We start from the raw sequence: 21,543 nt of genomic DNA on the forward strand, positions 1-21,543 counted from the left end.
TATAAAGCAGAAACTAACACAACACTGTAAAGCAATTATACTCCAATAAAGATGTTAAAAAAAAAAAAAGGCAGGCAGAGGACATGGTGGGGAAGGACCATAGGGTCCTGCTCCATTTCACACCAGCTTGGTTACGTTAATTGCTTTGATGTTTGGGTCCCACGTAAGTTAAGCGAAAAAAACCTTCTTGACCGTATTTCCGCCTGCAATTCTCTACTTAAATGTAATAAAAACGTTCCATTTTTAAAACAATTTGTGATCGCGATGAAAAGTGAGTACTGTACAATCATGTGGAATGGAAGAGATAGTGAGGCAAGCGAAATGAACCACCACCAACCACACCAAAGGCCAGTGTTCATTCAAAGAAGGTGATACTGAGTATATGGTGGGATTCGAAGGGACCTCTATTATGAGCTTCTTCTGGAAAACCAAATGATTAATTCCAACCAGTTGGCCCAATTAGGCCAACTGAAAGCAGCACTTGACGAAAAGTATCCAGAATTAGTCAACAGAAAACACATAATCTTCCATCAGGATAACGCAAAACCGCACATTTCTTTGATGGCCAGGCAAAAACTGTTACAGCTTGGTTGGAAAGTTCTGATTCATCCACTGTATTCACCAGACATTGCACCTTCGGCTTTCCATTTATTTCAGTCTTTACAAAATTCTCTTAATGGAAAAAATTTCAATTCCCTGGAAGACTGTAAAAGGCATCTGGAACAGTTCTTTGCTCAAAAAGATAAAAAGTTTTAGGAAGATGGAATTATGAAGTTGCCTGAAAAATCGAGGAAGGTAGTGGAACAAAAGGGTGAGTACATAGTTCAGTAAAGTTCTAGGTGAAAATGAAAAATGTGTCTTTTATTTTTACTAAAAACTGAAGGCACTTTTTGGTCAACCCAATAGTAGTCACTCAATAAACATTAACTATAAAACTATTTAAAATATTCTCATGTAACTCTTCCAATATATTTTAAACAATCCCATTGGGAACTTAAAGTTAAGTCACATTAAAAAATACAAACTAAACACTTAAGACTATATAAAATGCTAGTCTTTACTAAATGTTTAGCTACTGCAGAAACATTAATTTTTTTAGGGTACTAAAGGACCTCGTTTCATCCAAAGTTCTGTTCTAATATTTGTCTTCGTTTTTCTGGAACTGCATTTTTAACTTTAAGCCACGGCACACAATATATTTAGGAAGTTTTATGCTCTTAATTTTCTTCTACTTCTTGTATTTCTTCCATTTCTGTGATCACTGAGCAAGCATATTTCATTTGGTTGTCACTGAAGACTGTTCTATGTGCCTAATGTTTAGTTCTCACTTTTTAAATCCTTGAAATGTATTTGCAAGGTCTTTCATTTATATACCAGTGATGTTTACCAGAGACTCTGCCTGCATATCCACTTTTCATCCCTCCAGACAGCAGTGGCCCACCAAGGTAGGCAAGGATGGAAAACATCAAAACTGCATGAAAGACTGAGAGATTCACTGAATCTGTGGACCCACTCGATGCTGTCTTTACCTGAGGGTTGTTGTATTCTTTTGTTTTGTTTTTTAATCAGGTAACTATTATGATAAGGAACATAAATTAGAAAAACTATAGGGAATGACAATCAAGACATTCAAAACTAAATGCAGATTGACATTCATATACTATGTAAGTTAAAATGTTGATTACAAAGGACAGTTGGGAATTTGAAATATTAACAAATGCATATTTTTATCCTTGTAATTCTCTTTTATCAGCTACTTTCTCATTATTTAAAATCACAACACAGGAAGCTGAGGTTTATGGTCCAAGAATATGAATACAAACCCACACACACTGGTACAGAATTAAAAAGATAACAAATGAGCTTTGAACAGACTTTATAAAACCTAAGGACAAACGATAGCCTTGAAAGCCTAGACTTTAAATCAAACAAAGGTTCATAGAAGTGGGCAGGAGGTCGTTAAGGGAGAAAAGGTTTTGAGTTTCAGAATAAAAATATAGAAAGATATTCCAATGCAAATACACAGAGTCCCCAGGTATCAGGGGATATTTTAGTAAAAGTGAAAGAAGAACAGTAGAGTAAGTCCTAGAAATTCCTTGAGAAAGGTACCTACCATCCACTTGAGTAGGAAAGAAATGGCCCACTTCCCCACCGGTAGATCAGAAAGACTACAGAACTTACCTTGAAGCTCTGGGTCCTGCCTGAGGGGGCCCTTGAGTATCACAATATCATAGATTGAGTCTGATTTTCAGGGACTGGGGCCTGGCAGGTCTTGCTTCACTGTGTTACAGGAGAAACAGGATTCTTCAAACCTCTAAAAAAGGGCAGAGATGGAGCTTTTAGACCAAAAGAACCTGTGATTTGCCTGAGAAAGATGCAGATTGAATAGAAATATTGACCATTGGCCAAGGCAGTTCCAAAAACAATGCAAAAGATGCTAGTACAGGACAAGAAATACCCGATGAAGTTGACTAAATCCAAGAGAATATCAGTAGGAAACAGGATAAACCAAGCAACAGTTATCCCCAGGAGCACTTAGGCTGGGGAATGGGCTTCCTCTGCCCCTGCCCCACCTAAGTACTTCCCTAAGTGGTACCCAGTACACAAAGTGATTGGGTTAACTTTATCAAATTCAAATCTTAAATGTATTGTTTAACCTAGATTGGCAAGAATTAGTATTTCATCAGCAGAAATGGGGTAAGTAGAATTCAGTTTTAGAAGAATAAAGAATATCCGATTTTTAAGAGAAGCACATTGGTGCTTATAAAATCCATACTTTCTCCAATTGCTATTGAATATAGCTTTCTAATACTCCTCCATGTCATGCTGTAAAACTGTTCTGAGCCTCACTTTCTAGAAGTCAGGATTTCCAGATACTGTGTTTCAAGTTACAGATCTTATCATTCAGAAAAATTATGGCTCATTTCTTCTTCAAATAGTGAAAATAGTCTTCTAAATTATATGAAAGGAACATATCTCCTAGGAACAGAAAAAGTTACATGGAAATTTTTTACAAATAGAGATGATAAGAAATACTTTACACATTGTTTTCATATCACCATGCTTACGAGGTATGTTCTGGAACTATCATCTGTAGTTATGTTTTAGGTCCACTTTCTCTGAGGGTTTTGTGGTATTACCTCCAAACAGTGGACTAATATTGTATTTTCTTTTGTGTATTTGCAAACATTGCATTTAGTTTTCCATTTTTACATTTGCACAGCTCACTGAGATATAATATGAAGTGTTTAATTGCTTATTCCTCAACTACTGAAGTATATACTTTCATTATAGCTTTAAATTTAATATTTAGAATCAAAGTTATTGCTTTTTTAATACACATATGAAATTATCTACTCCAGAATTTGTAATAAGTAACAACATCAATGTACATGCCAACTAAAATTACTTGAGTAAAGCATCTCATTATAACAACAGAATACCAGTCTCTCCTTGGGATGTACTATAAATATTGAGTGGTATTAAACTTATATTTAACATCCAGAAAAGTATACCTTGATTAAACTTGTATGTCTTTAGATAATAGTATAATGTCAAATTATTATGTATATATTCCTGTGGGTTTAAACTACTTTTGTCTTCTGAAATAACAGTACTTTGCCTTTAGTTCATATATAATAATTTAAAAATCTAAAGACATTGAAAGAGTTGACATTTGTATTATATTATTTTATAGAATTTTTAGTCTCCAAAACGATAGAAACTTTGTAGTGTCTGGTATCAGCTATGCATGAGTAAAGTACTTTCTGTCAATTTAGGTTTTAGGTCCATTTTCACTAGTGTTTGTAAATTCAGTGACTGTATGCAGTTATCACTAAGTTAGATTTTTCTGCTGCACTCATTGGGTCAGTTAAATATACACTGTGTGCTGGAATTTAATCTTGTCACATCTTTACCTAGTTAATGATCAGACACTATAGGTAAAAAAATTAATAAGAGATTGTTCCTGATTTATAATCTATGTGCCAAAAAAGTACTTTTAAGTGTATTATAACTAAATATATAAAGACACTGGTTAAAACAAGGGAGCAATTAATTCTGGGGAAGCAAAGGAGGAAATGATGCCAGATAGAGTCATTTTGGGTGTAACCAAATTTTGCAGCTGCTACTCTCTAGACAACTTTAGGAGAGATACAGTAACTTGCTTCTTCCTCAGTTTCCTCAGTTTGTATAATAGGGCTAGTATTAGTTCCTACCTACTAAGGGTTGTGGTAGATTAAATATAGTAGATATAATACAGTTAACATGGTGCCTGACTGGCACATAGTAAGGACTAATAGATGTAGCAGGAGTAATCAGTGTAGAGGTATAGAAGAAACCACTAGTATTAATGCTGTGGAACTAGCAAGGTTGAGCTGTGCCTCAACAAATACAGACCCTGGGTCACCTGCTTCCAAATTACCCTGTAAAGGAGGAGGTGGTTTTTTAAAAAAAAAATGTATTTCTAAGCTCACTGAAAAATTATATCTGTAGACTTCATTGAAGAAGAAATACTGGTGGTTAAGACTTGGAATTTTGGGTTTTAACAAGATTGTCCTGTGACTTTCATTCTTGCCTAAAAGTGAGAACCACTAACACAGTGTATTAAAAACACCAAATATAAAACTCCAGAGACTATCAACACTTAGAACTCAGGAAAAGGAAAAGCAGCCCAGCAAGCAGATGAGTTGCCACAGATGTAGATGGAGGAAGCAATCAATACAAGAGTGCAATCTTAACATTCAAGGGAGAAAGAGTTTTAAGAAAACTCACGGTTGCCTGTCTCTTATTCTTCAATTCTCTCTTTGAAAAACAAAGAGAAATATTTTAGGCATAGCCAAAAATAATATAAGTATTTTTATATACCTGCTACCAATCTAAAAACTAAAAATCACCAGTTAAGTCCTTTGTTATCTCCTCACAATTGCATCTTCTCCTCTTGACGCTCTTCTAATCCATGTGACCAGTATGTTAAACATAGCATTTACTATTTTCTGCATTTCTTTATACTTTAATACATATCTATGCATCCCTTATCAAAATGCATATTTTGAACTTAAATTTTATAATATGTCTGCTTTAAAATTAATTTTCGCTCAATATTTTGTGAAATCCATCCATGGTGATGTATTTTGGCTTAGGTTCATTTTTTATGCTATATTTTAAATTATATTTTATGAAGAGTATACAATTTGATAATTCTATCTCTTACTCATGTTTAGATCATTTTCTGTGTTTTCTATGCCATGAATATTCCTGTTTCCTGTGTACACGAGTTTATCTGTTCTCATCGTAATATTGTTTTTATTGCCAAATGCTCTCTATACTTACACCAATTTACATACTCATAAAGACTATATTTTTAGAAGACAGTTTTCTGTAGGTCTCTTGCTTTTTTGCATAACATATGTGCAGAGGCACTGTCTTTTTTACTCCAGCCTATCTTTTCAAAGTTATTTGCATAGCAAACATCCTTAGAATATAGAGACCTCCCCCTGGAACAGAGGTAAAGCCCATTTAATATCTAGTATAATAAATATAATGTCTCCTTCTTGGGCAATGGTTAGACAGGCTTGGGTACTGTCAGTTATAAAACACTAAGGTCTCTTAAGCTCAGGGTCCTACAGATGTGATACAAACAGAAGGCATGTGCAAAATCCAATTGGACACTTCTGCATCACCCTGTGGGAATTGGGAAGCAAAGGGAACCAGTTTGAAAGTAAAGCTTGTACTGTCTGCTGTGTCATGAATCCTTTTCTCTGACTCAGTAGTCTGGATTCTTCTGCTTGTGCCCATGATACTGTTGCAGGCTGACTTGTTAGCTTGTAAGTAGACTAAAATCTTACCCATCCACCCTCTGCTGCTCCAGGTTCTTGACAGGTATAAAGATTCTCATTGTTTTATATTTGCAACAAACCTTAATGTTGTTATCTTTATAAGCTTTTATCTAGGAAATAATATTGTGGCTTTAATTTTCACTTCCTTGATTCACCGTGAGGCTGAGACTTTTCTCTAATTAGTTTTTTGGGCTTGCTCATTTACAAAATACCTGTTCCTATTAGGCTCATTTTGCTATTGAATTCTTTTTCTTATTTAGTTATAGGAGTTTTTAATATATTCTGATTAACTGTATTTGTTCTAAATATCTTTTTTCAAGCCTCTGCCTTTATTTTACCTGTTTAATGAGGAGCACTGATGAGAAGAAATTTTTATGCTAAAATTTTAAATTTATTATTAATTTCAAATTTAAGATTGGCTAATTTATCAATCTTTTCCTTTACTAATTGTGCTTTTCTATCCTAAGAAAGTAACACCTTACCTGAGGTCATAACGACATTCTTCTGTGTGTTTTTTCTAAATGATTTAACTTTTGCCTTTTAAATTTAAGTATTTGATCCTCCTGAGACTGCCTTTTCTTTTTTTTTCTTTTCGTTATAAGATATGTGATAGAGATTACATTTATGTTTTTTTAATATACATAACCAATTGAGTGGTTTATATTTTCATGTCTTCTATGTGAACAACCCCACAAATCTATATATGGGCTTTCTGTTCCATTTCATTATTTTATTTGTCATTTGTCTAATGCTGTGCTAATAGCACATACTTGAGATTTTCATTTCCAGAAATATGGCAGGCTAAGCTATATAATTAGGATTAACCCACCCTCAGAAAACAAGCAAATATATAAATATATGACTATGTATATATATATATATATATATACACATTAACATATATAGTGTGTGTATGTATGTATATATATATATATAGAGTGCAGGCGCGCGCACGCGCACACACGCGCACACACGCGCACACACACACACACACACACACACACATCCCTTAGGTAAAAATCTAAGGGACAATGGAAAATCAAAGTAACAAATGGGATTTCCCACCCAAATTGCTTTTGTCCTCAGCTATTAACCAACCCAGACAAACTTGAACTTTCTTATAGTTTGGCAGTGGTGAGGCAGACAGGATTGAAAACCCAAGGCCTGCCCAAAGCAAGGGATCATCTCCACTTTAATCTGTGACACCAAAGGGCTTCATATTCAAAGTAAAAGTGAACCATACTATTGATGCCCCTAGGAGCATATCAGAAACAAAGGTACATCTCTAACGGAATATAACTTCGTCCTAGGCCCCAAAGAATCCCCAGCAGTAGTATTTTTAGCCACATGACCAGCACACAGTTAAAAATACCAGGAACATTATTATATAATTCTTTTAATTTCAGGCTGGACAGCAGCGATGGTGGGAACAGGAGATTAAAATAAATGGGAATATTCAAAAGGGAGAATTAATTACATATAACTTGACTGAGCTAATTAAACCAGAGGCTTATGAAGTCCGACTGACTCCTCTCACCAAATTTGGAGAAGGAGATTCAACAATTCGTGTCATCAAATATAGTGGTAAGTAGCTTTTCATTTAAAAGTATTTATTTGCATACTAAACTCTCTAGAAGGTTGTAACTATCTACCAAATTTAGCCACAAAATAAAACTTAACATATTGACTTTCTGGGTCATTAGCCAAGTAAAAAAAAATCCCACAATACTTAATCATCATAATTTGTAATATTTGGTTATAAATAGAGATATAGAAAAATGTTTAATTAACATTGAACCTAGCTGTTAATGTCACAATGTCTTTTTATTTTCTATCGCATAGTTGTGAAGCAGTATGTATACTTTTTTTTCAAATTCTTGATGATTTTAAAATTAATATCATTAAGAAATTAGGAAATGTGATTGAATTTTAAGTTTTTTTCATTTTTTAGAGCAGTTTTAAGTTTACAGAAAATTGAGGAGGAAGTGCAGGGTGTTCCCATATATGCCTTATCCCCCGTCACAGTTTCCCGTATTATTAACATCCTACATTAATGTGGCACATTTCTTACAACTGATTAACAAATATTGATACATTATTAAAGTCAGTAGTTTACATTTGGGGTCATTATTTGTGTTGTACATTTATATGAATTTTAACAACTGTGTAATGTTATTTATCCACCATTACAGTATCATACAGAATATTTTCACTGCTCTAAAATTCCTCTGTGCTCCACCTATTTATCCTTCCATCCCTCCTTCAACCCTGACAACCACAGATCTTATATCTATAGTTTTGCCTTTTCCAGAACACTGGGTATTTGGAATCATACAACATATAACCTTTAGAAACTGGTTTATTGTACTTAGCAATACACATTTAAAGTTTTTCCATATCTTTTTGTGGCCAGGTAGCTCATTTCTTTCTATTGTTGAATAATATCCCATTGTGTAGATGTACCACAGTTCGTTTATCCATTCACCTATTGAATGACAGCTTAGTTGATTTTTTTTTGGTCATTTTTTTCTTTTAGATCACTAATGTTAATGTGTATATGTTAGTGATAGTTTGCATTTATAAACAATATGCATTTAATGTTTCTTTACTATTTAAATGTCCTACTTAAAAGTAGAAAATAGTATAAACCTGTGAAACAAAGTTGGTCAAAAACTTTCTAATAGTTCAAATAGAAATCATGGTGATTAGATATGATATTATTTTTAACATATACCTGACAGATTAATATTTTATCAGTTGAAATTTATGTACATCTTTTCGGTTGAAATTTATAATATTCAAAGACTAGCTCTAAAATCATCAATGTATTTCTCAAGGTTGAATAAGTCACTGGCAAAATATTTCATATGTGTTTCATTACTTCAGTGTAATATTATTCTTTTTATTATTGATTGTTAAGGTTTTTTGCAGCTGGGTTCTCCATTCTGTTTAGCATTAAGTATTTTTTCCTACTTAAGAGGGTACAGTGAATACTGTCAGAAGTAAAAAAATAAAGTGAAATTATTAAAAACTCATTAGAGTTGTGAAGTCACTTTTCTTCACTCTCATCAGTCAGAGTACACATTGGGCATTATATATTCAATTTTCATTAAAAAGTTGAAATATATAATGTATAGTGGAATATTCATACAAGATCAAGGAATGTAAAAGCATTAGAATCACTGTGTATATTTTCTTGAATATGATTCTTTTAAAAATGTATTTTCTTGTTAGTGATATAACTATTATTGCAGAAGAGCAATTGTTATTCTGTAATCACCTTCATGATTCCATCGAGCAGACAACTAGATAACATCCCAGTATATTTTTCTAAATTTTTAGTGTCATACGTTTTTATAAAATATGAATTATCTCCTCCTAACTAGTATTTATGCTCCCTGCCCCTAAGTTGTAAAACTGTAAACTATGTAATATGGAGGGGCATTGGAAACCATGCATTACTATCCATTCCTTTAAAAGATGAAGATATTAAGACCCAGAAAGTTCGTCCTGTAGAGTTAAACAACTATGAAATGACTAACTCTGACTAAAACTGGGGCTCACTCCTCCATGACAGAAATCTTTACTTATTTGCTAAGTTTAGAAATTATTAGAACTTGTCTTACAGAGAGATAGAAAAAAATCTTCATAAACTCAGTAGTTCTTATTGAAAACTCTGAGGGAACAAATGAAATGAAAAATAAATCTGGAAAATAGATATTATGTTTAGTTCCAACTTTCTTTAATTATCTTTATATCTTAGGCATGCTTATTAAAATCTTAAACATTTTAATTAAAAATAACTTCTATATACTATGGACTTGGGTGAAGTATACTTTAGTGTATATAAGCATATAATGTATATAGGCGTCTATAAGAAATTTGACATGCTAGTTTGAAAAAAGAAAAATAGACTCACTGCAATATTTCAAATTTAGAATGGCAAATTTTCACAAGGTTAATTGCGATATTTATAGTGAATTTGGTGACTAAAATATTGTAGGAGAAGTCTCAAAATTCAGTCTGGTCACAGGTTACATGTAGCTGTGACATTTCTTAGAACTAAATTATAATTTAAAGATGCTTACTTCTTTCAAAGACAATATATAAAAATTGTAACTTCATATTATTCTAATTATGAAATAATTTTAATTTTTAACAATTAATTTTCAAATTAAAATATACCGATACTTTGCAAGAAAGGGAATTTTTTTCTCCCCTTGGAACTAATAAATGTATAGTCCCTTCTCTGTGTTATTCATTTCATAATTTACAATGGGGAATGAACAATTAGAACAACTAAAAGAATGGGAATAGTCTGTCTTCTCAATGTAGAAATAGTAAAAAGTAATTTATTGAGAAACTAATCACTTTGTTAAAATTGATCTCAGTGTACTAAATTTAACAATTATATATAAACTTATTTCATGCATGTGTGTGTATTTTTGACTATCATACTTTACTAGTATGTCCAAGTTTAACAAAAGTGGTTAATGGCAAATACTAGGGATTAACAACAAAGTAGACAACCTTCTGGAGGTTAGATTAACTGTCTATTGTAATCTTGGGAGACTGCAATAATGCTCTCTTTTATCCAGAATGGAATTTTCTCTCAGAGCAGAGTGTTAAATGCCTAATCGATATATACAGCTACCATTTTGTCTCTTAGGTTAGACATATTTTTGTTGCTGTTTCCGTAATATTTAAAGTATTCATTCCTCTTCAGGTAGAAGTCAATTGGCACTTATATTGCAAACACAATTAGTTTTTTGAGATAAGTATTTATTCTGGTACACAAAAATACAAATGCATTGCTTAGCATTTGAAGACTGTGTGTGTTGTGTGCATGTGTGTGTGTGTGTGTGTGTGTGTGTGTGTGTGTAAATGTAATTAAAGCAGCATCATAGTAGCTATTTGTTTTGGGACACACATAATGACATGATATGAGGATTGCTTTAGTTTCACCAGAAGTAGATAACAGCAAGAAAAAACTAAAGTGTAATCTCTGTTGGATAATTGCATTCATTGTTAAACATCTAGATTATAGGTTGTCAGCCTTAGTTTTGATTTCTCAGTTTTGTTTAGCACTGGTTAAGATATAAAAGATCAGTAACTCCATTCCTTGGAAAATGAACAAATCCCATAGCTATTTAGCATTGATCTTTTAGGTACTTTGAGGCTGTTACTGCTGAGCTACAAAGTAGATTCTATTCAATCCTCTAGAACAAAATGGATTGCAGATATAATTCTCCATGGCCACAGTGGGCAAGATCATTAAGTTTTGGTTAGGCACTATGAGACACTGATTAGACTTTGATTTATAAAAGACATTCAAGCCATGCTAACATTATTTTTTGCTTTTCTTGTAGCTCCTGTTAATCCTCATTTGAGTAAGTATATTTTCACTTTAAAAATGGCACTGTATTTGACAATTAAGAAAAATAGAAAATGCATAAACATACAAAGTTTATTTAGCAACTGTTCATATTTGGTTTAAAATAGAATGGCTTGGAAACAGTAAAACTGACATAATTGTAAATTTTAAATTTCAAAAGATATGGGTGTAAAGACAAATAATTTAATGTTGATAATTGACTTTTCCTAAATATGGAGCCATTTCCCCAACATGCTTAACATTTGTTATTTGTGTAACTGTAGTTTACACAGTTAACAAATGTTATTTGTGTAAACTACAAATAATAAACTGTTGTTTCTTTTGTGGCATTGCATATTATTTGTATTGCTATTATTTGTTTCTTTAATTTTCATTCTTTGATTTCTACATTCCACTCATGAAATATTATATTTACTTAGAAAGTTAGTATTTGAATGGTTTAAGCAAGAATTTTCATGGATCATTATTGTATATCCCAATCTTCTATGAAGAAGAAGATAATCTGAGCACCATCCTCTTGATAATATTTCATTTTAAAATTAAGAATTGATTTTTTGTCTTCTATTTTGTGTCTAGCAATATATTGTTCTTGTCTAACAAAAGAGAATAGCCACCTTTATACTCTTACACATATCCATTCAACATTCTCAATTTCCTATACTTAGTGAAGAAAATGTCCAAATCTTTTTTCTCATTTTACTGTATTCTCTTTTCTGCAATGGCCTTTAACTGATTATATAACAAAGACCAAATTCTGTAACCCCTGTTCTTGCTGTATTTCTTACCAAAGATCCTCTTTTACTCCACTTTTGCATATCAAAATACTAATACTGAATATTTTTATAGATCTTTATTGTTCACATCTTGTTTCAGTGCATAAAAGTTCATTTAGTCATCACAATGACCCTTTAATGTGGATATTATTACCAGCTCTTTGAGGTTCATTTTTCTTATAATGTTTAGCACAAATACTTCTTCCTCCATTAATTATTCCCTCGTTTTGATTTTCCATAACAATTTATCTTCATCTATGTGGAAGCTATTTTTGATTTTCTCATATCCTCCAGTAGACTGTAAGATACTTAAGAACTAAATCTGTTTCTAATTTCTCTCTACATCTCACTGTCTTTGTATCTATCACAGCATCTCATATTTAGCAGGTGTTCAATGATCATTTGCTAAAAGAACAAATACATGACAGTTTCAAGATGATTTAATGGCATAAATCAGGTTCTCCCTGGCTTCTACCCAGGGTACTATTGCTAATTAGTTACTATATTGATTATAATTCTTTTGAAGGTAAGTACTCTGACCGCACTTCCAGTAGAAATGTTTAAAAACAGTTGTCATGAGAAGATTAAAAGTAAATACAGTCCATTAATGGACACTTAGGTTGTTTCTATTTCTCATATATTGCAAATAATACTGCAGTGAACATGTAAATGTACATATCTCTTTGAGGTACTCATTTCATTTCCTTTGGTTATATATTCTTAAGAGGTATTGCTGGATAATATGGTAGTTCTGTATTTAGGTTTTTTTAGGAACCTTCATACTGTTTTCCATAACAGCTGTACCAATTTACATTGCCACCAATAGTATAAAACTACTATACTCTTTTGATTACTGTAGCTTTACAATATATTTTTAAATCAGTAAGTGCGATGTTTCCAGCATTGTTCTTCTCCTCCTAATTGTGTTGGCAATTTGGGGTCTTTTGTGGTTCAATAAGAATTTTAGGAATATTTTGTATTTCTATTAAAAATAAAAACACGCCACTGGCATTGTCATAGGGATTGCATTGAATATATAGATCACTTTGGGTAGTATAGAAATTTTAACAATATTAATTCTTCCAATCCAAGAACACGAGACATCTTTCCATTTATTTTTGTCTTCTTTAATTTCTTTCATCAATGTTTCATAGTTTTCAATGTACAAGTCTCTCATCTCTTTAGCTAAGTTTATTCCTAAGTATTTCATTCTTTTTGATGCTACTGAAAATGAGATCGTTTTCTTAATTCCCCTTTCTGATAGTTCATTGTTAGTGTGTAGAAACACACAGATTAATTCAAAGGCATGATCCCAACTTCAAGGGCTCCACTCCCAGGAATATCTGATAAATGTAACCCATTGCAGGGGGAAAAAAATGGGAGTTTTTATTATTTAGATGTTTATATCTTTATGAATTGCAGGGAATCTGTACTCAGTTTTGACTTCATTATTTACTAGCTGGAATTAGCCAAAGCTTTCTCCTACATGAACCTCATGAGTTAGCATTTCTGTATTTTCATAGAGTTCTTATAAGTTTGAATGAAATAATGTAAACTACGTGGGGTTTTTTTTTCAGTTAAGGATAATTTTAATTTTGTATCTGGTGGAGATTATAAACTCCATTATTTACCCCCCTGTTTCAAGCAGGGTCCATCCCAGTAAGAAAACCTTTTGATACCTAGAAATATTACTACCACCCTCATTTCAGGGACACTTAAGGAAAGCTCTCAGTGAACTTGTTGGGCCTTAACTCAGCATGTGGCTGGCATCCAAGAAATCCCAGTCTTTCCACAGGGTCTTCATAAAGTTCTCTTCATTACTTTATTTCTAGTGAATTTCAAGCACCTGGCAAATCTACATTCAAATAAAGCATGAAAGATAACTACTTTTAAAAATAATTTGCCATTATCTTCCCCTAAGTAAACTTCCATTTGTGCAAATGGGTATACGTGAAAGCATCTCGAGACATGGAGTGAAAAATTGTAACCTCAAGGTATACAGCTTTAAAGTGCTGTTGGGTAAATTAATAAAGATCTTTTTCTAATTGACAGTTTTGTTTGGATTGTACCTATACTTGAACAATGAAAGTTGGGGAAATTCTTCAGCCGTAATACAAGCATGCATTGTATTCTTTAATTTCAATTATCTGGATATTTCAGAGGAAAATGGTTTGGGTTTAAATTATTAAATAAGAGACTGCTTTACATATCAAGATTATTTTTCATTTTCATTAAAATTGAAATAGTTTTAAGTTTAGTCATCATCTCGTGCATTATTTTGGCTATGGTGCCATTATTGCAATCTTGCATTATTATTGCTGTATAATGTTTTAATTTTTTCCTATAAGAATATTGCAATATTTGTATTCATTTAATTTATCTTAACTATTTTAATTAAAATTTGTCAACAGGAGAATTTCACTGTGGATTTGAAGATGGTAACATTTGTTTGTTTACCCAAGATGATACAGACAATTTTGACTGGACAAAGCAAAGTACTGCAACAAGAAATACAAAATATACTCCAAACACTGGACCTAACGCTGATCGTAGTGGCTCCAAAGAAGGTATGAGGGTATGAAATGTTGTGTTCATAACAATCATACTCCAGCCTTGGACTTTTTAGAAATGCTGTTAATATGAAATGCAAGATAATGTTTAGCAATAGATTTGAAGATTTTGGAATAAAACATGAAATTTTTATGTACCATACAAATAATTCAGATATTTCCAAAGTCTGTAATCATTAATTTTCACTCAGAACTCACTGACATATATAGGAATTTTTTTTTGATAATTCAAGTCTAAAATTCCAATTTTGTCTCAAGTTTTTATACATTTTAAACAATTTTATCTTTATATAGATTATTTATTCTTTATATTATGTTTGTATATATACATTTTATAAATGAGATGCAGACTCTCCTATCAATCTTTACTTTGTATGAAAACTCTAAAACTTCTCAGTGATTTTAAATTTCATGTTGCCTAATAATAATTTGCTGAAACATTTTATTTTGTCTTTTTTAAGGTTTTTATATGTACATTGAGACATCTAGACCCAGATTGGAAGGAGAAAAGGCTAGACTTCTCAGCCCTGTTTTCAGCATAGCTCCCAAAAACCCTTATGGACCCACGAACACTGCATATTGTCTCAGCTTCTTTTATCACATGTATGGACAACATATAGGTGAGATGGAAAGAATTACTATGTTTATTCAAAAGTAAATCGTAACTCAGAAGAAAAAGGTTCACAAACACCTAGCATGAAATCAATTTTAGTCAAAGAGTATCATCATTTACTTTTAAACGGCTTACCAGCAAATTGCAAAATAAGATGCTAAGAATGTTCCCCCATCATGTCCTAATTTCCCAAATTTATATTAAAATTTGAAATTTGGGTGCATTATCTACCTCCTCTAGAATCTTAATTCAGGCAGACCATCAATAGGTTAAGTTCTTTATGAGATCTTCTTGGAAATTAATACCAGTATAATTTACTCTGTTTCTTTCCAAAGAAATTTGCTTGAATAATGCCTCAGTGTATATTAATGACAGTGAAAAGAAGCATTGCCATACTCGGAAGACAAGTGCTTTTAGCACTATCTACACATTTGGAATATTGGTGATAGTTTCTTGTTTATAAAGTATGCCTAACACACCTAGTAGGATTTAAGAACATCCTTGATCCTGAAAAACATACAAATATGAAGACACACTTCCTGCCCTTAGAGACCTTAAGAATAACAAAGGCTAAGATGAGTAAATACGCAATCATACTAGACAGAATACCACATAACCTCGAGAAGGAACCTAACAAACCTGGTAAGGGCGGTGGGTGGAAGGAATTCACGCAGATCTACAATTCTTTATGTGCAATTCTAAAATCAAAACAACTGAACACAAAATTTTTTTAAACGTGATTATCTGCCAACACATGCTAACCTGATCTACATGTATTAGAATATCTGGCCTGAACTAATATGAACATATGTATAGTCTTTATTTATCCAAATAAGTGTGAACATATGTACTATTTACAGCAAAAATATTACTATGTTTAATTATGGGATTCTGTTTCAGTTCTTTCCTGGGGATGTTACATAATATACAAGACATACCCTCTTTTAACTTTCTAAAGTAAAACAAAATTCTGAATGGTGAAGCATATCTAGCTCCACAGAGATTGGCAAGGGATTGTGGATCTCTGTCTATTTGGAGGATAAGGCAATGCTTTGGGACAAAGGGAAACGTTTCTCTATGAAAGAAGTGTACATTTTCAATAGACAGAGATAAGCATAGGGAAGATTAAAGCACTGGTAATGAGGAAGTAAAATGCAAGATATGAGGATAATATGGTCTTAAGATAAATTTAACAAAATAAAAGCGTAAATATTTTCATATAAAGTAACAAAATTGTGCACATGATATATACCAGCTACTATACTTATTTAAGTGAAGTAATCCTTTTAATAAATTTATAAAAATGAGCATCATTATCCATCTTTCACAGTCGAGAAAACTGAACCTCAGTGAGTTTGTATGAATTACAAGTAACTGGTTATGCTGGTGTTCAAATTCATAGCCAACATTATTACTCCATATTCTTCACAGTGGAGCAGTAGGTGACAAGCCCAGAAAGGAAAACTCTTATGCAGCAAAAAATGCCCTCAACATGAAGTTAGGAAACCTGGGTGGGAATTTGGTTGTAGCAGTCAGTCACTGTAAGCATTTACAGAAGTCACTTAAAATGTCTAGATCTTGCTCTCCTCATCTGTAAAATAGGAATAATAATTCCTAATTCAGAAATATGTAGTTCAAGTTAAATGAGGTAACATATATAAAGTCTTCTATCAGATGGTAGACACGCATAATCTTAGGTTACTTTGAATTTCAAAGAGCAGCAATATTATCAATAATAAAGTAATAGCTAATATTTATGAAGTAATCATAATGGACCAGGCCACGATTCCTAACACGTGATGGATTATTTCTCTTAATGTTCACAATAAATATTTGCACTCATTAAAATTGTTATCCTGTTTTTTATAGATAAGGAAACTAAAATATAGAGAATTTTAATTACCATGCCCATCATATCATAACTGATAAGTAGTGAAGCCAAAATACTAACCTGGGAAGCTGGACACGTAGTTTGCCTGCTTCGCCACTCTGCAGGAAGACCTTTGCAATGTTGTGAAAGCTTAGCTATTTAGTAGTCAGGGCGGAATTATTACGGATTTTGTGCAGACAACAAGCATAGTGAGATATATGATTTGGAAAAATAAATCTTATAACTGTGGGTAAAATTATTGAGAAACAGAATATGGACTGGAAAAGCAATTAGAAATCTGTGAGAATAGTCATGGGTTCACTACGGCCTAAACTATGAAGGAAATAAATCTCCACACAATTGCCAAACCATCTTATTATGAGATTACTCTCATTACAAACAGAATTAGCTCAACTCTAATTCTTCGCTTTAGTTGATGAGGTATGATTTTACTTACTCTCTATTTCGAATATATTTCATGGACTTTTTTTCTCCTGATTTACCTTGGAACAGGCATATTTAAAATGGTTTTTAAATAAATAATTCCAAGATCAATATATTGAATTACTTTAATGAGTAAACTATGTATTTACCTTATTTTTGAGGCTGCCTACCTTAGAGCTCCCTCTCAAACTTTCTGCATATTTATGCTGAATCCCAAGATAATTTCAATATACTTTTAACTTCACAGTTGTTATTCTTATGCTCTTTATTGTCAGTGAATGCCTACTTGTTCTGCTAGTTTTGTTCTGCTTATTTCAAAGAGAAGGCAGTTCTCCATTTCTTCCATGTTCTCAAATATTTACCACTTTGATACCTGTGCCATTTCTCTGCTTCCTCAGATGGTTGAAGGTTGCAGGTATTAGGTCTGTCACTTGGGTCTCCTCTCAGCAGGGCACAGTCATGCTGCTTACTAAAATCTAGGCAAAAATATCTGTTCCAGACATGACTAATTAGTGATGGCTAGGTGAACTACCTCATTAGAGAGTTGCTGCCTGTATCTAAAACCCTTCCTCTTTGCAAATATTATTCTAAGACACTCATTCATCTGTTAAACTGGTGTGCATTTATAGTCACTGGTTTTTACAAATTACAGTCTTAGTTTTATTCCTTCTTTTGGAAATCCAGATTCAAAAATGATTTGTCCTGGATTTCTAATAGCCTACTTGCAGTTATTACTTCCTGGTCAACCATAAATAATCATTGCTCTTTTAACTGGGACTAACGGACAATATATCACTGAGAAGAGTCACAATTTTTTTAATAATACAAAAAAGGGTGATCAGTTATTCATTATTTAGATAAGAGGTTCCTCTTTGAAATAAAGTCAGATATGTTATATTACTTATCTATTGCTGCATGATAAATTTCTCCCACATTTTGTACTTTAAAACTAAAAACATTTTGTACTTTAAATCATTTATGATCTCATATTTTCTGTGGGTCACGAGTATGGGTATGGCTTATCTGAGTGTCTGTAGTTCTAGGTCTCTCATGAGGTTGCAGAAAAGCTATCAGGTAGGACTGCTGTCTAATTTCAAGACCACATTTGGGGACAATACCCTTCTAAGCGCACTCACCAGGTTTTTGGCAGGTCTCACTCCCTCACAGGTGTTGGACTAAGGATACTGATTTCTTGCTGACTGTTGGCCAGAGGCTTTTCTCAGTTTTTTGCCATGTGATGTCTCTATAGGACTGTCTCATGGCAGCAGGCCTCCTCCAGAGCAAGCGATCTATGAAGAGAGAGCAAATACATGCCCAAGAATTTTTAATAACTTGATGACTGGAGTGATATCCCATAACTTATTCTATTTATTATAACTGATTGATTGTTCCAACTCACATTCAGGGGGAGGAAATGACACAAGAGTGTTAATCCTAGGAGGTTGAAATCATTGGGTAGCATCTTAGAGGTTATCTGCCACAGTGGTACAATTTCTTGTTAAGTTTCCATCAAAATTGACTTAATAAAAAATAAATGAAAGCTCTAATGTGTCACCCTTTAACTGTTGATTTATATGTACATGATATAATACAATGTACATGATCTGGCTATTGACAATAATATAAGACTTTCAGCAATCCTATGATCACTAGGAGGCATTTTGATTGATTAATCAGCTAAATTTCTAATTTTCTTACAAAGAAATTGAACCTCATATGAGGTCACTGGATATGACAAGAGCTTATTAAAAGTCAGTAAAATAGGTACTTCATTTATTTCTAGAAATGCGAATTTGAAATATAAGCATCATAACATACCAGGAAATTAAATATAAAAATACAAAAGACACTTATGAATACATTCATTGAACTTGATAACAATGGTTCAAATACAGTTGTGCCTCTAGAAAGCTAATTTCACTGTGGAACAAATGGGAAGCAAGGAAAAGGAGTTCATTAATGACATCTATTGTCATGAATCTTGAGGGTAAGGAAGAAGTGATGAAGTAGAGAGATGTGGGATTGTAAAAGGACTTAAATAAGAGAAAAAAGAGATAAAAGAAAGGGTAAGTTTAGAGATACACAAATCAGAGGGAAGCAAGTTTCTTGAAGAGATGAGAATTTAGAGGTCTGGTGGGGGATTAGCCTTGAAGAGGATACTAATGTCTCTTCTACTGAGATGGGATGAAAACAATTAAGAATGTGGCTTTTGATTCATTCTTAGATGCAAGAACAGCAAACAGATGTGAAATTTGTCTTCTTAACAGTTTCTATTTTCTGTTTAAAATAAATGCAAAGGTTTCATTTTCAAAGAGTAAACCATTTTAAGAAAGTGGTAAAAGGAAATCGGTACTGATCAGGGATATAGAGAGAGCTGGAGAGGTTGGCGATCAGGACATCAATCCTCAGCGTTTTGAAATGTATTTTAGGATATAATGCTCAGTTCGACTCTCCATCCCTTCTTGTGTATTGTACTGAATTAGTCTGCTAACCGCCTTCCTTGCTGTCTCTTTGGCCCCTAGTTTCTGGGGATAAAGATCATTCTCTAAAACTAGTAACGTAAGGACCTCAAGGATACATGCTTTTCCGGCATCTCCTTGGGGCAGCTCCATGGTTTATTCCAGTTATACCTGAAGTTCTCCAAATCAATCTATGTTGTATCTGGGGCTTCTTTACAGACTCTGTTTTTTGTCCTACTTGAACTGTATACTTTGGAAGAGTAGAAACAATGATTCTTCTCATCACATGGTACCCTGCAAATGTAAATGTTTATTTGACCATCCATAAATATTTGTTAAGTAAATGAATATTTTTTAAAACATATGGTAGAAGTAGTACTTTTTCACCTCTTTAATCATCTAGGTTACTCATATTCTTCCTTCAAAATCCAACTCAAAGACATCTGCTCAAATTCCTCCCCATCCTCCCTGCTCCTTCTGTTCTCCTAACACCTGGTGCACATCTTTATCATAATGTTTGTCACCCTGACCCCTGTTAGACTGTAAGCTCCTTGAGAGCAATAGCATGATTTATTTATATTTGATCCTCTGAAAAAACAAATGCTCAATAGATTTTTAGAAAATCATCCAAAAATAGATACTTTAGTTTCTGAGTGTGCTAGAAGAATGACAACATGAGGGAAATGAAAGTATGAGTTTAGATTGAAACCAGAAGGTAGTTTCACCAAGACCTTATAGGATAGGTTGGAAAAAAAATAGAAGTTAATCACTGACTTAACTTGAATTTGAATTTAAGTTATCTGGCAGCTAAAGTGTAGAGGAAAACAAAAGTGTCACATATTTCTTAATTAATTAAAGGGAAATTTATCTTTATGAAAGTACTTAGTATTTTGTAAAAGTACTCAGTATCTATAAGCAATATAGATATTGCTATACTATATAGATATTGCTATACTCTTAGCAATATCTTCATGTAGTGTTTTTAGAAAAAACATGAAACATGTACAAATAAAAATTGTATATACTGAAAGGCCATAATAACATTAAAGAATAAAATTTGGGTTTTCAGCTGAAATATTATGATCCATGTTACCTTATGATGATCTAACAAAATGTAGAAATAAAATTTAATGAATCTGAAATTAACCTCAATTAAGTTTCTCTTAATAAGATATCTCAGGTTATCCTTTAGCAAGAGCTGGATTAAAGCTTTCTCAGTGCTGACATTCAAAGATTTTTAAAAGGGGACTTAAATGTTTTTATACAAGGTGTAGAGAAAGCAAAGGGGACAATCTTTTGCATGATTTTAGGAGTCTGATTTTTATTCTTATTTTAGTCAAAGATCATATTTCTTCTGATTAGTATTTTTTTAAATCAACATTTTTGCTTATATCTCAGATATATTTGTAAAACAGAAAATCTACTCACATATTTTTCCCCTTGGCGTTAAATACCGTGTGAGAGTCGATTTGAGCTTGAAAAAAAAAATATTAAGGTGCCATTATTTTAGAGTCTTAATTACATTGACTGTAGAAGAATCTCAGCAAAATAAATATGTAATTTTGAGATACTTACATCTTGA

At 32.6% G+C, this 21,543-nt stretch overlaps 1 protein-coding gene across 1 annotated transcript in view; it reads left to right on the top strand.

Moving 5' to 3' along the window:
* The window catches only part of MDGA2 (MAM domain containing glycosylphosphatidylinositol anchor 2), an 822,856-nt gene that overhangs the window by 771,810 nt on the left and 29,503 nt on the right, over window positions 1–21,543 (top strand). The window contains exons 11-14 of the mRNA XM_060004614.1: window positions 7,244–7,421; window positions 11,207–11,227; window positions 14,417–14,572; window positions 15,037–15,195. Of these exons, the coding sequence (XP_059860597.1) occupies window positions 7,244–7,421; window positions 11,207–11,227; window positions 14,417–14,572; window positions 15,037–15,195 (514 nt within the window). The remainder of the gene's footprint in view (window positions 1–7,243; window positions 7,422–11,206; window positions 11,228–14,416; window positions 14,573–15,036; window positions 15,196–21,543) is intronic.

Source organism: Delphinus delphis, chromosome 2 (genome assembly GCF_949987515.2).
Source record: "Delphinus delphis chromosome 2, mDelDel1.2, whole genome shotgun sequence".
Classification (NCBI taxonomy): Eukaryota; Metazoa; Chordata; class Mammalia; order Artiodactyla; family Delphinidae; genus Delphinus; species Delphinus delphis.